The 15,991-nt window shown below is 39.8% G+C and overlaps 2 protein-coding genes across 9 annotated transcripts in view; one reads left to right on the plus strand and one right to left on the minus strand.

The window, feature by feature from the left end:
* gja10a (gap junction protein alpha 10 a) overlaps positions 1 to 15,991 on the plus strand; it is a 150,212-nt gene that overhangs the window by 38,401 nt on the left and 95,820 nt on the right. For all 6 annotated transcript variants that reach the window (XM_086049777.1, XM_086049775.1, XM_086049776.1 and 3 more), the window contains exons 2-3: positions 628 to 2,091; positions 4,583 to 4,682. In XM_086049777.1, coding sequence (XP_085905903.1) covers positions 667 to 2,091; positions 4,583 to 4,621 — 1,464 coding nt within the window. In that variant the 5' untranslated portion in view covers positions 628 to 666 and the 3' untranslated portion in view covers positions 4,622 to 4,682. The remainder of the gene's footprint in view (positions 1 to 627; positions 2,092 to 4,582; positions 4,683 to 15,991) is intronic.
* Positions 7,663 to 15,991, minus strand: part of LOC147137969 (transcription regulator protein BACH2-like) — a 52,614-nt gene continuing 44,285 nt past the window's right edge. The window contains exons 5-6 of one of the 3 annotated variants that reach the window (XM_086049754.1): positions 13,025 to 13,069; positions 7,663 to 11,631 (exon numbers count right to left, since the gene is read on the minus strand). In XM_086049754.1, coding sequence (XP_085905880.1) covers positions 11,527 to 11,631; positions 13,025 to 13,069 — 150 coding nt within the window. In that variant the 3' untranslated portion in view covers positions 7,663 to 11,526. Of the gene's footprint in view, positions 11,632 to 11,889; positions 13,070 to 15,991 lie in introns of those variants that run through there. The other 2 variants (XM_086049755.1, XM_086049753.1) reach the window with 2 other exon arrangements.

Below are 15,991 nucleotides of genomic sequence, written 5' to 3' on the forward strand. Positions count from 1 at the left end.
TCTAAGCGTTAATGATAACATACAATGGGAAACTCCATATTGACATGGGCTAACAATAATGTCTGTGCCAGTATTGTTAACCTTTAAGCAACAAACATCTGAACACAAACTGTACAGCACAACATATAGATAGATTATATAACAATACTTACAGGGATATATTATTTATCCTCTGCAAAGAAAAATATTTTATTCATAGTAATCGAAACCTTAAAACATGCCATTTAAGAAACAATGATGGCATTTTCATTTTATCTAAATTACGTCCTGTAGATGGCATCCTCCTGTACGAATTCATTCAAAAATTCCATTTTTTTGGATCACCCTGTATTTATTGCTTTTTGAGGGGGAGCCTGGAACAAATTAATGACAATTTCATTTATTGAGTGTGTTTTGAGTTATGAGAGTGGTCCAGGAAAAAAACTCCTATCTCAAGGACACTGTATTGACTTGCACATGTAGTTGATAGATTTGCATCTTTGGATCTGGAAAATCCATAAATTCATGATGTTAACAGTTAGGGTACAATGTCAATAGGTGATTTTTGATGGGAGTGCTACGTGGTATGGGCAAACATACCAAGACTGTATAATGGCTGATTAAGAGCTCTATCCTTTGTCTCCCCAGCTTAAAGACATGTGGCAATAAAGTGGTGAGAACCTGACGATGGGTGACTGGAACCTACTGGGCAGCATTCTGGAAGAAGTCCACATTCATTCAACAATCGTGGGCAAGATCTGGCTTACCATTCTCTTCATTTTCCGCATGCTAATCCTGGGGGCAGCTGCTGAGGATGTATGGGATGATGAGCAGTCTGAATTTGTCTGCAACACTGACCAACCAGGTTGCAAGGCAGTCTGCTATGATCGTGCCTTCCCCATCTCGCTTGTTCGCTTCTGGGTCTTGCAGGTCATCTTTGTCTCTGCACCCTCACTGGTCTACATGGGCCATGCCCTCTACTGCATCCGAGCACTGGAGAAGGAGCGCCATAGGAAAAGGATACAGCTGAAGGAAGAGATGGATGAAGCAGAATTGCCATTGGATGAACATAAACGAATAGAGAGAGAGCTGAGGAAGCTGGACGAACAGCGAAAGGTAAAAAAGGCACCTCTACGAGGATCCCTCTTGAGGACTTACATCATTCATATCCTTACACGCTCCATGGTGGAGGTGTTCTTCATCCTTGGACAATACATTCTTTACGGTGTCCAACTTGACCCGCTGTATAAATGTGAAAGGATGCCTTGCCCCAACAGTGTAGACTGTTACATCTCTAGGCCAACAGAGAAGACCATCTTTATGGTTTTCATGATAGCAATTGCTGGTGTCTCACTTATCCTCAACATTCTGGAAATATCCCACCTAGGCATTAGGAAAATCAAAACGGCCCTCTCTGGAGATAGGTACATAGAAGATGACAGCTTAATTTTCAAGTCCAAGAGAAAGGTATCATTGTCACATCATTGTGTGATGAGCCATGTGTCACCTTACAATGGACCTTTGACTCAGACCTTCAACGTAATACCAGAAGAAGACGTAAAGCCTCCTCATTACTCCAGGCTCAAAATGAGCCATGAGGCTCCAAGGAACAACAGCATGGCTCATCTGGGGCACACTCAGGCCAACTACATCTGCCCCCAACCCAGAATACAATACCAATCAACCCACAACTGTGTCATTTCCCAAACTCATCAAGGTTCAGAGGTACCAACAGCTATAGTGGATAGCCATCGTGGTTTGGAAACGGTGCCATCCAAAGCAGAGGGAAGTGCATCAAGCCCTTGCAAGGATAGCCACCAGAGAGAACATAGTGATGCCAGCCATTTAAAGGTTCTTCTGTGTAATAGTACTAGAAGACCGTCTTCTACTAATAACTCTGAGAATGATCGCAGGGACTCAGTGGCGAGTGAGGTCCTTCTACCCAAACCTAGAAAAACCAGCTTCATGTTCAGACCACCATCTGAAAGTTTGTCATCAATCAGTCGTTCAACAAGTTCCTCCTTACATTCTTCAGAGGAATCAGATGAACTGGGCTCACTGCAGGGGGACACGCACATGATACCGCCTGCCGCGGGGCGAAGAATGTCAATGGCAAGTAACAAAAGACCACAAATATAGCATGTTTAACCCAAATATTTGAATATAAATGCCAGGTGTGTTATTTAGAGTTTTAGAGCATGTATATGAATGAAATGAAAACGTCTCTAACTGGAATGTTTAACAGGAACAACTTTTACTGAACTTAAAGATTACAAATCAAGGAGCTAGAGGGAGAAACACAGTTAATTTAAACGTAGCTCAACATAAAGGAGGCTGGATTAATTTATTTAAATGAGTGATTAGCTGAAAGACAACGAAGAAAAAGTGGCATAACTTGGGGCTGGGGCAGCAGGGAGATGGCCCTGAGGCGGCCTTTACCCCTGGCACTACAAAGAGCATTAGGACAATGCTGAGAAGCAAAAACAACAGCAACAAAAGAACAGTCGTATTTTAGTTATGTTTGAGAATTATGAAATATTTTTTAGATAAAAGTAATAGGAGAATATTTATTAAACTACATTCTTCATATTACATTAATTAAATACAAATTAATATCCTGTAAAGTGAATTCTGAAATCCTGTAAAGTGAATTCTGAGATTTGTTCCCCAGAATAATTCACATTTGTCACCAGCATTGTAGGGTCTGTAAAAATGATGATAATCAGGGTTGGGAGGGTCACTTTTAAAATGTATTCCGTGACAGTTACTAGTTAGCCTACCTGTTCCAAAATGTAGTTCAGTTAGTAGTTTTAACGTAATCTAAGTACCATAATATTAAAGGAACAATAAATAAATAAAAATATCACTACTATATATATATATATATATATATATATATATGAACTGGGCTCACTGCATATATATATATATAGAGAGAGAGAGAGAGAGAGAGAGAATTAATTAGCAAGTCGGACGATGTTGCAAGCATCAAATTCAAAATTAGTGTATACTGTAGTTGCAATAAACAAAAACACAATGCATTAGTTTGAATATTAAATATCCTTTCTTTCTGCAATCAATCGAATATAGATTGAAAAGAACCTGCAAATAGTTTTACAGAATGTCCCAACTTCACTGGAATTGGGGTTTGTACTTGGTATTTTGGCTCATACACAAAAGATTGTTATCAGGATCAGAACTTGTGTTAATGTTTGCGTCTGTTTCAAAGAAAGAACCACATGGATTGGGATGTCGCTATCGACAGCTTCCAACACAAGTCACTATTTATGAAGTTGTTAAGCCTGTATCTCACTGAGAGGTGAGGGTTGGTGAGTGTTCGTGCATGACCCGAATGTTGATTTTTTTTTTTATATCAGGGTTCGTTCAAGGTCGCAAACACTGGCAAAGATGTTCGTCAACAGTTTTAATGGTCGCAAACAGCTTTTCTTGTAGCGAGGACAAGAAAAATGTTTTCAAAACTGTTGTAAGAGAGCCATGTTACAGTTCTGATGGTGGATTTGCAATCCTTAATCTCATATTATCTCTGTAGATATTGTAAAACCTAGTATACACATTATTTTGCTGTTGTTTTAGAAAATGTATTTTAAAGGGGATCAGTCACTGTACAATGGAAGAAGGCGATAACAACATTAAAAACATTTTTACTATGATTTTGTACATATTAAGTCAAAATTGCAAAAATGCTATATATTATCTTAAGATAGTTTCAGTATAAATTGCAAAAACTGCAATATAAACAGTGGTGCACATACATTTTTTGGGTCGTCATCACATGAGCACCAGAGGTTGTTGTTTGGTGCTCATCCCCCCCCCCCCCCCCAACCAATCGACCACATTGAAGACGTGCGGTAAACCTGGGCAAGCTTAAATTAATATTTAACACAATTGAGCTGCATAGCCTGTTAAAAAAATTAGCCACCTCTGACTTGCCTTGGTTAAGCACACTTCACTAGGGCAGCGTTCCAGTGGCCAATCTTTTTTGCATCACGGACCGCAAGGACGTATTTTGACGGATCGTTGGAGCCCTGCACTGCAACACGGAGATATCCTTTTCGCCGGTTGCCTCTCCTACGACCCGTTTGACCACTTTCTAATAACAGTGATTGTAGTCATTAGCGCCAGAACTAGCCTCGTCAAGCCAGTCGGCACCACAACGGTTGTTCATATGCTATGCAACGTGCTGCGAGAGTCAACTTCAAAATAAAATTGCAACATGTAGGACTGTACATGGATATCAATGCCTCACTTAACTTTTATATTGAAGTTGGCCCTTGGAAGCAATAATTTAGCAACTAGTTGTGTCGGCTGACTTGACTTTTGACTTGAGGTCAGTTTGACCGCAGACAAGCTAACTAACTAAGCTCCATTATTCTCGTGCATAAAAGCGCGGTGGCAACCTTGAACTGGAGCGCATTATCCAATTTGCAGTGCTCATGCGCACTTATGTGCACCCCTGATTATAAAATTCAATAGGGTAATTGAATGTGGCTTGACATTTGGAAAGTTTATCTCGGTTTAAAGACAGTGTTGAAATTCTTTGCAGGGAATCAATACATAAATAACTGTCTTTTTTCTTCCATAGAGTGTGTTTCTGGACATTTCATCTATCATGAAGAAGTAAAGAGACAGGGTCAACATCCTGACCACAGAAATTGTGTTCAACACCTCACTAACATCACAAAGTGGGTATCAAAGATTCATCCATCAACAGTGATGCACAACTCAAGTTGCATGGGTCTCAAAGCGTACCTGAGTCATGTTGAGGCTGCGCCTACACATTTGAAAACAGTTGTTATTTTGGATAAGAAGCACCTTAAACTGCTTGTATGTGGGCACGAAGCAGGATTGTATTTTTGTTTTCCTCTGGAGACTCTCTGTGTTGACTTTTTGAACAAACAACACAAACATTGCGGATTTCGAAGCACATTCCTAAAGATGTTTGATTGCTTCTGTAGCATGGACTATTTTTATAAATGAGACTTAATTATAAACCCTTTGTAATTCTGTATAACTATTTACACATGGTCGCCCCATAATAACTTATTAAAATAAACGCTTCTTAATGGCTTCACAAATGGCAAAGGCATTACAAACCACACACTACACCATAATTATCATGCTTTTTGTTTTATTTCTCAACAAAAAATTGCCTTGACAAAAAAGTTGGTTCGTCTTTAAAACATGTTTTCATATCAAATAAATGTGACATGTTGCACATTTACAAAAAAAAAAAATCTAAACTAAACGTGGTGTTTGGACATTCAGAGGTACAAAATCAAATCAATAACGCAGAATCTGCATATAACAGTCATGTTGTAGGTACTCAAAAAAGAACATGTAAAAATGTACCACCAAAATCTACAAATACAATAATGTTAGCACTGTAAAAAGTTAGAAACAACCCCACAGAAACTACATGTCTATCATACAGTTCTTACCCACAAAAAGAGGTATGCTGAATTATCCAGGTAGATATGTTTTTAAGTCAGTTCAACTGAGGTTTCCGGAAATCTCCAAAGCCACAATCCGAGAAATAAGTGAAGCTGTTTGCAGCTGGAATGGACCCAGATTCATATACTTAATTTCTATTCCACCAGTCGGTTTGTCACCACCAAGAGAAAGGCATAAGACATAGCAAACATTTGAAGAGTGTCATAATTATGGTGTGAGCTGCATTCAGAGGTGTTAGCAGTTACCAGTAAAATCTATTATGTAGTCTGACATTATATCATTATTGATATGGCACACCACAGTAAAAATAAATAAAGTCAATACTGCACTTTTTAAAGACGAAGTCAACCCAAACATTTTTTTTCAAGAATATGTTCTATGCATACCCACTAGTGGGAACAAGGCATTCTGATTAATACTGCGTTTGTGGAATATGAGTTAATCCACCCGCTTTTAGATCTCAGGGGCGGCCATTTCGTCACTGAAAATTACATTACAGTTGCTCAGGGGTCAGGTAACGATCAATCACAGCTCACCTGTTTGCTGAGTCTGAACCATGATGAGTCATTATTATCTCAGCCTGAGCAACTGTGATGTCATTTTCAGTCGGCAGAAGTGACAAAATGGCCGCCCCCTGAGAAGGCTAAAAACGGGTGGATTTTGCTGCTTAACTCATATTCCACAAACGCAATATTAATCAGAATGTCTTGTTTCAACTAGTGCGCCTGCACAGAACATATTCTTGAAAAAAAAATGTTTGGGTTGACTTCCACTTCAAGCAATGAATCTCAAATGAAACCAAAATCAACCATTTATTGTCAAGGCTTGTTTGAGCATAATTATAAAAACTGTTGGTGCGCCTGGTCCCCTAGATCATTGTTCAAAACACCTTATTAACATGAATGCACACAGAGGGCCATGCAAGTGTTTTGTTGTGTGATTTACAATATTGTTTACAATTTTGTAGCAACAGTTACTCTTTCATGGTAGTACAATTTGATTTAATAATCAATTGAGAATCGATGGATGGCAACACGCAAGTCAGTTGTACAGCAAATGAGAAAATACATGACTGTGGTTGCTTCTCTATCAACACCTCTGAGTGCATCATCAATTCACTGATTGCATTATAACAGAAAGGGAATCAAAGAATACAGAGTTCAGAGCAGGCATTGAAACAATTCATGGCATTTTCTGACTGCGAAAACAGTACAAGAATGTGAACCTTATTATTTCATGAGCACAAACGTCATTTTGATATTTTATCAAGTGCAATTTTATTTCATTATTCTTGAGCTCAGTAACAGACCTGTAAAGTTATTACTACATTGGTTGTAGCATCGCAATTGTCATCTCTATGGAGAAACAAAATCGTCAAAATTAAATAAATATAATAAGTAAAAATGAAAACAATCATCCCATCATTATTACATTTATTATAATGTTTTATTTATTTATTTTTTTAACTTTTTGCGTAAAAAACTCCACCAACAAAAAGCAGAAGTTGATGGTAATGTATTGATCCATTATCTACCACTTATTCTCCCATCCATGGGCAAGAGATGGGGTACAATCTGGACAGATCACCAACTATTCTCATTGTACGGTAATTAAAAGTCAGAATTGCATTTTTATGTGAAGCACAAGTACTTCATTTGGATCGACTGATTTGATTATTTATTTACGATTGAACAAATTTGATTATTTATTTACGATTGAACAATTTTGTTCTCCACATCTACATAAGGGAAGATATATACAATAGTGGCAGTTTCCCTTTTTCTGGTGGCCATCGCTCAGGCATACAAGCAGTTCATGAGTATCATGAAGCAATTGACATGAAATCATATCTTAACCTTCCTGGTTAGCCTGGCCTTTGCAGGAGAAAGAAAACATAGCTGCACTTAATTGTCAGATTTTACTTACAAAATTCATCAACATTTAGCTAACTTACTGTTAAGAAAAGAAAATGCTTTTCTATTTAACTTAATAATTGGGTCTTAACAATACCTTTACAAAACAAAAAGAAAACGCAGTACAGTAAAATTGTAAACATGCTCACTCGTCTTAAGAAAAATATTACAACTTGCACGTAAGTACACATGTGACTAGTAAATAAAGATGTGTCATTCTGTGAAATTATTAACTATAATAACTTTGAGAAAATCATCCCTAACCCCTGGTCCCCTCCCACCCCCCACCCTCTCCCAAACTATGTCAGTTCACCTACACCAGGGGTGTCCAACCCCAGTCCTCCAGGGCACCTATCCAGCATGCTTTAGAGGTCTCCCTTCTCAAACACGTGATTCAAAGTATCAAGATTGCGGTCAGGCTTCTCAGTGCTTGCTGATGAGCGGATCAGTTGACTTTTGGTGTGTTGGATGAGGAAGACGTCTAAAACATGCTGGATAGGGGTCTTTGAGGACAGGGGTTGAACACCCCTGACCTACATCAGACCCAAACCCCAAATAAATAAAGTTCACATTTAGGAAGTAAATGATACAGTATGATATGAAGCTTCTCAGTATCTACTGTGAAAAAAACAATCCACAATTTGAAAAGGGAAAACCATGAGCTTTACAGGGTCTTACCAGAGACTTGGTAACAGTTCATTCTGCCTGTCGTGTTAAGCAGAATGCTTTCATTTAGTCAGTATGTACAACTGCTTCAATGACGGCCATTCAATGTGGGCTAAATATGCTCCTCTGCATAGCTGCGTGGGCAGCAGCAAAATGTTGGCTGCAGCAACACTCACCCTTGCCACGTGCCTCCCCATTGACTTTTCAACAGCAGATGAATTTGGCATTAGCCTCACTCGATAATGCACCACTGTTTGTTTTCAGCTTTGAACTTCACAACATACACTATTTGGGATAAAGATTCATATATTGACATCAATACTTTTGTTTTGTGTCCCCACAAATGTATGATGTGTGAATTGGATGACATAATCATTTGTCATCCAGATTGTGTTGCAAACTCTTTCAGTAACGGCTCTTTGCCAAAAATCACAAGTTGGATTGGTACAAACATAACATTATTAACAGAGACATGACAATAAGTTCAGGTTTAAAAGAGTTATGACTTGTATTAAGATGATCATGTTGTCTTTTTTGCATTTGTAACGCTTGCTATGTCTTAACAAAACTACTGTCCATCTCTCAAGTATGCAATTGTGAGTTTTCATGAATGGGAAAGAGCCCAAATCATTGACAGACTGGCGATATTTTGGTTTGAGTACATTTGTTGAATTGGCATCTTGCTAGGAATGAAACGGCAGTGACAAAAGACTATAAGAAGTTGTGTTGTAGACATGAACATGTAAAGTAACTTGTTCAATATTTTCATCACTTGTTACATTTAGCATATTCCTGCTCTTATCGGACAAGCTTGACTATAGACAATCTTTTGCACCATTCCAACACCAGGGATCCTGGTACTTACCGCTCTAAAAACTCTCTCTAAATTGCATATGCCTGGAGTGAGAAGAAGGACAAATACGTTTGGATATGAAATGTGTTGTGGAAATGTGAACACATTTGATCATTGAAATTTGATCTTAACACATCTCAAAGTAATTTGCTGCGTTCATGTGTCATTTTCAGCTAAATGAGCAAATAAAACATCTTCAACTCAAAATGTTACCAGCATCAAACTAATTTTGGACTTAATTGTTTATATTCTTGGAAACACAGTATTTGCTTCAATATTTGAAAAATTTGCTGCAGACAATGACGGTTAATTCCAGTACTTTGTTTCTCCATGTGTGTTTGTTTTTTTAAATCAAGGATTTATCCAACAATTGAATCACAACCATCACAACAACAAATGTAATGTTTAAGTGCCAACCAAATTGAGCATTATTACTTTTATAAAAGCTGATACACTTCCTGCACTGGATTGTTTGATGCAGCACCACTTAGTGTGTAGCCGCTCAGTAGAAATTTCCGATTTTGTGGATCGTAAGCATTTGTACAGTGCATATGTACCTCACAAAAGGGAGTATACCCTTCACATTTTGGTAAATGTTTTATGATATTCTTTCATGTGACAAAGACATGAAGAAATGACACTTTTCTTGACTTGTGAAGTTGATCTTCCTGCAACACAAATATATTTGCATGTGAAATTCCACCGCCCATGGAGCTGACAGCACACCTGTCTACTGCTGATTGGCTTGTGAAACAGACTTCATGCAAAGATGCATGATGATTGGATTGGATTCTGTCTGACCTCTAAATCAGTCAAGTCAAGCATTGGTTGCTAGCTTGTGATTATGCCACAGTATGTGCCAACGTGTGTGTTGAAGGCTTCTCTCCACTGTTCGTCCTACAAACAAATTTTGGTTCCCAAATTTAATACACCTGCTCCTTATCCACACCTGAGACGTTGGAACAAGTCAACTGACACATAGCAGGTGAGATGGTTGATTTGGCCCAATTTGGACATTTTCACTTGGAGGTGTACTCACTTTTGTTGCCAGTGGTTTAAGCATTATTAGCTGTGTAAAAGTTATTTTGAAGGGGAAGTAAACTTACACAGTCAAGGTGAGCACTGATTAGTTTTCTTTATAGCAAAGTGTAGTTTCTTCAGGGTTGTGTCATGAACATACATAATGAAATAATGTGTATAAAGTGTGAGAAGTGAAGTCACTTTTGTGAGATACTTTAAATGAATGAATCCCTCAGGAAACACTTCTGCATATTGCGGAAGATGGATTGTAGAAATATTAAGATCGGCATGGTCTTTAATCAGTGTGGAGTCCTATTTTTAGGATTAAGACTTTAAGTGCCATTGTTGTGCATTTGCTCAATACCAGTGCTAAGTTGACCTCTTGGAAGTGCTTGGCAGTGCTCCTGTCCGGACAAAAAGGAAAATAAAGATTTCGACACATCCATCGTGTGCTACACAACAAATGGAGTTTGATACAGCAACGTTGCATAATGAGAGTTCATTTCACTGTTTCGTGTAATGTAAACACATCAAATGTATGCATACCTTTAATAACACTGAGTGTCAGCCAAGTCGAGATGTATTGTCCCCATAGGAAAGTTATACAAAGTTTAATCATTTGATGCATTACGTACTGTATGAGTAGAAGCTTTTGGGAAGGTCACTGTATAAAATAAAATAGACACGCATGTGTATTTATGGTCTATTTGTTTTAGTTCCACGATGGTGGAAGCAGTAACGTCACCCTTTAACCTTTGTGGTGTAGAAATCATTCATGTGCAAAAGCCAAACATTTTTAAGAACACATGAAACTTCGAGATCAGGATGTAGAGTTTTGTGATACGGATTTTAAAAGTGTGGGACGGAATAAAATAGCTTGGGTCTCTCCAACCTCCCGACATGCACATTCTATAGGCCAGATTTACGAAATCTTTACGCATGCAAAAATGCAAACTTGAGGAAGCTGATCTACGAACCAGGTGTACCTAAGATGGCATCTGCTGAATGTGCAAATCGCTGCTCAGTTCATTTGAAATGTTCTGGGAAATAGATGAATGTGGCACACACACATCAAACGTATGACAAATTGTGATGGGTGCTTTTGTGTCTTTAAAGAGGAAGCCAACACAAAAAATTCTTAACAAGAATATGCTCTGTGCAGTCCCACCGGTCTAAACACGGCATTCTGATTGTTTGTGGAATACTAGTTAAGCAGCAAAATCCATTTATTTTTATCCATGTCAGTGGCGGCCATTTTGTCACTACTGTCGACTGAGAATGACATCACAGTTGACCACAGGGCTCAGATAACATCATGGCTCAGCTGTTTTCGAAAGCTGAGCCGTGATTGGTTGTTAGAAGAGCCCTGAGCAACTTTGATGTCATTCTCAGTCAATAGCAAGTGGCAAAATGGCCGCCCCCTGAGACGGACAAAAACAGATGGATTTTACTGCTTAACTCATGTTCCACAAACACAATATTAATCAGAATGTGTGTGTGTAGACTAGTGGAGTTACATAGAATATTACATTGTAAAGAATTTCAGAGCTGAGCATTTTACAAAAATTTCACGGTCCGTTTATCGCCTTCTGTCTGCAGCCGGGGTAGCCTTCCGCTGTCTGTCTATCCGCCTTTTCGTCTGGCTGGACCAACTAGTAAGGCTGGTCTGCCTGTCATTTTAAACGGGCTTCCGCACGCGGAGGTTGACTTCATCTTTAAATAAGACATCTGAAAGGCAGGTGCAAAAAAAAAAAAAGTCAATAAATGTTTTGTTTTTAACCTCCCACTCGATTAAGGTGTGTTTCACACATATAAAACCCGTTTTAAACAACACTGATCAACTTTTAACAAAAAAAAAGAAGGGAGACTTGAGCTAAGCGAAATTAGCCCCATCCAACCACAACATCCCAGATATCCAAAATGAAAAATGAAAAAGAAAATGGTGTGAAAAGTATGATTAACACAGTGACTGTGCACAACTTCCAATGGTCTTTTGACAAGGCTGTCATTTCAATGTCTGTATTTCTTGAAAAATAGGACAAACAAAAAAGAGCCCTATTCCCACCATGCAGCACAGCACGGTCAGTTAGGCTTAGTTTGGTGTGGTACACAATCTGTTATGTATATATTGTCCAAAGAAGAAACCTACCAGATTTAATACCCTTTTTTTGAAAGGGCACCAACCACAGACTGTACCTAAAGGGTGCCTTTTCTTGTAATAAACTGCCACTGCAAATACGAAATCAAAATGCTTTGTGTCCTCCTCGGTTTGCAATTATTTGGGCTGGCCACTATTTACAGTATGTGGCTGTATAAACTCACTTGAGCATCCAGAGCCCAACAGAGATGCAGATGGTCAATCAAATGAGAAAAGGTAACTTGAAGTTTCACCAGGGTTAGCAGTGTGTTTTCTGCAATCAAGTTGCCAGATTTGCTGTAAGACCGCAAACAAAAGGTCAAATGCATGTTCAACATGTGAAAAAGGTCTTGGGTGAACATTCTGAGAAATTCCTGAGTTGAACCTCCTGCAATGCACGTAGGAGGGAGGGAAGCTGACAGGAAGAAACAGTCAAGATGAGACGGACAAAGAGACAGAAAAAGCTGCCAGTATGTTTTTGAACCAATCTGGAAAATACCTGCGGAGCAGTATTGCTGAGCGGACAATTTTAATGTCCGTTCAAAAACATCCTTTCAATATTTCTAAGGACAGGTATGAACTCTTTTCGACTACTGAACTTTAAGTGTCGTCATGTCTCTTCTGTTCTTCTGTTGTGCATTTCTTAATCATTTCCTGACAGAAATCCACAGTTACGGCGGGACTGAATATTTCCTCTGTTGATTCAAACATGAGTGGGCCTTTCGGGTTCCCCTGACCAGAGGGCTCCGCCCCCGGCTGCCCGTCCTCCAGCTCCCCTGAATTGGGAGCGCCATCTGACATGCTGACAACTTGCTTTCTTTGAGGTGATTTTGGGTGGTATGAAGCCTCATCAACGGGTGCAGATGCTTGGTTGGACATGAGGTCAATACTGGTGGAGACAGGAGGTGAATGGCTGTCTTGCACGTCTCTGCAGACTTGCTGGGAAAGGAAGGAGAGGTTCTGCCACAGCTCAGACATACACACCTTCAGTTGATTGCGCTCACTCAGCAGTTTTTCTTTCTCGCACACCTGTGGAGGAACAATACAGTCAACTAGAGAATGCAATTTCTGGAGAAATTACATGTGAAGGAACCTGAATGAAAACCGCGGAATGCGTTGGAATGAAGTTGAATGTAGTTGAACGAAGTTGAATGATACTGAATTAAGTGTGAAGTGTGAATGAAATTGAATGAAAAGGAATTAATTGAAATGAAGTACTAGTGAAATGAAGTTGAATGATACTGAATGAAGTTGAATGAACTATAAAAAACTGTGGAATTTGTTGAAATGATACTGAATGTAGTTGAATGAAGTGGAGTGACCTCAAATGATATAGAATAGCCTGGAATGAGGAGGACATTAAAAAATCAGAAGGGAAGAAAGAAAAGAGAAGTAAGTAAAAAAAAATAAGAAGGCAAACAAGGATGGAATGGCCAAGGATCGAACCCAAAACCTCTGGTTGGGAAACGAACACTCTACCACTGAGCCATGCCAGCCCCAACGTGAGAATGTGAGTTGAATGAGCTGAATGTTGTCAATTTGAAATTGGAATGGTGTAAATGTTGAATGTGCCATTACTGAATGTGACGGGTACTTGAGGGTCACGTCGGGGTCACTTCCAGTTCATTTGGGGTAACTTCCGGCTCACGTGTCACTTCTGGGTCACGTCCGGTTCATTTCCGGGTCATTTGGGTCACTTCCGGTCCATTTCCGGGTAATTTGGCTCACTTCCAGTTCACTTCCGGTTTATTTGGCTCACTTTCGGTTTATTTCCGGGTCATTTGGGTCACTTCCAGTTCATTTCCGGGTCATTTGGGTCACTTCCGGTCCATTTCCGGGTCATTTGGGTCACTTCCGGTTCATTTCCGGGTAATTTGGGTCAATTCCGGTTCATTTCCAGGTCATTTGGGTCACTTCCACGTCACTAGGGGTCACTGTCCAAGATGGACGCCGCACTGGGGAGACCTTGAGGTGAGTATCCCCAGTCTAGCTAATGTCCCTGTCCAAGATGGTCGCCACACTAAGGGAGACCTCGGGGTGAATATCCCCAGTCTAAGTAATGTCTCTGTCCAAGATGTCCCTCGGGGTGAGTATCCCCAGTCTAGCTAGTGTCCCTGTCCAAGATAGCCGCCGCACTGGGGAGACCTCGGGGTGAATATCCCCAGTCTAGCTAATGTCCCTGTCCAAGATGGCCGCCGCACTGGGGAGACCTCAGGGTGAGTATCCCCAGTCGAGCTAATGTCCCTGACCAAGATGGCCGCCGCACTGGGGAGACCTCGGGGTGCGTATGCCCAGTCTAGCTAATGTCCCTACCCAAGATGGCCGCCGCACTGGGGAAACCTCTGGGTGAGTATCCCCAGTCTAGCTAATGTCCCTGTCCAAGATGGCCACAAAATGAATGGTTAATAGTGGAGTTTTTTTTTTTTTTTTTTAAGGGTGGATGAGTTAAATGTGTGGGAAGTAGGAAATTTGGGGGTGTTGAAACACTGAATGTGAGCTGAATGACTTGAATTTGTGGAAATTGGGAAGGTGTAAATGTGAAAAGTTGAATGTTCCAATGGAAATGAATGGTTAATAGTGGATTTTTTTTTATTTTTATTTTTATTTTTATTTTTTTTTAAGGGTGAACGAGTTGAATGTGTGGGAAATAGGAATATGGGGTGTGTTGAAAAGCTTTTACCAATATGAGTTGAATGAGATGAATGTTGGGAATTTCAAATTGGAATGATGTAAATGTGAATTGTTGAATATGGCAATGGGAATGAATGGTGGAATTTTGTGTTGTTTTTTTTTACGGCGGATAAGTTGAATTTTTGGGATATAGGTATTGTGGGTGAGTTGAATCTTGTGAATTTTAAATTGGAATGGTGCAAATGCAAAATGTTGAAAGTGCTATTGGAAATGAATGAAAATCAGAAGGGAAACAAGAAAAGAGGAAGTAAGGAAAAAAATGAAAAAAGGTTCTCAGGGAAAAAAAGAAGGAAAACAAAGAATGATGCAATAAAAGGAAGGGAGGAAGCAAGGAACCAAGATGGCAAGGAAAACAGGCAAGAAAGAAAAAAAGTAAGAATACAAAATACTAGGAAGGAAAGGATGAGGCAAAGAAATGATGAAGAAAGGACACAAGGAAGGAAGGAAAAAGGAAATCTCACGAAGGAAGGAACATTGGGATGAGAAATCGGGGTGTCCCAATACTATTTGAACATGGCCGCTTCATTCGGGATAACTGGGGATGAAAAATAGGGGTGTCCCAACACTTTTGAACAACATGGCCGCTTCATTTTGGGACACCTGGGGATGACATTTTTGAGTGTCGTAATACTTTTGAACAACATGGCCGCTTCATTAGGGACCCCTTGGGGATGAAAATACTGGGTGTCCCAATACTTTTGAACAACATGGCCGCTTCATTAGGGAAACCTGGGGATGAAAATACTGGTGTCCCAATACTTTTGAACAACATGGCCGCTTCATTAAGGAAACCTGGGGATGAAAATACTGGTGTCCCAATACTTTTGAACGACACTGCCGCTTCATTAGGGACACCAGGGTATGAAAATTGTGGGTGTCCCAATACTTTTGAACAACATGGCTGCTTCATTAGGGACACCTGGGGATGAAAAATCAGGGTGTCCCAATACTTTTGAAAACATGGCCGCTTCATTAGGGACACCTGGGGTTGAAAATTCTGCATGTCCCAATACATTAGAACAACATGGCCGCTTCATTAGGGACACCTAGGGATGAAAATTCTGGGTATCCTAATACTTTTGAACAACATGGGCGCTTCTTTAGGGACACATGGAGATGGATTTTCTGAGTGTCCCAATACTTTTGAATAACATGCCCAAGATGGCCGCCGCACTGGGGAGACCTCTGGGTGAGTATCCCCAGTCTAGCTAATGTCCCTGTCCAAGATGGCTGCCACCTTGGGGAGACCTCGGGGTAAGT

The sequence above is a fragment of the Filicampus tigris genome, chromosome 13 (genome assembly GCF_054856515.1).
Source record: "Filicampus tigris isolate MCC_2025a chromosome 13, RoL_Ftig_1.0, whole genome shotgun sequence".
In the NCBI taxonomy this organism is placed as follows: Eukaryota; Metazoa; Chordata; class Actinopteri; order Syngnathiformes; family Syngnathidae; genus Filicampus; species Filicampus tigris.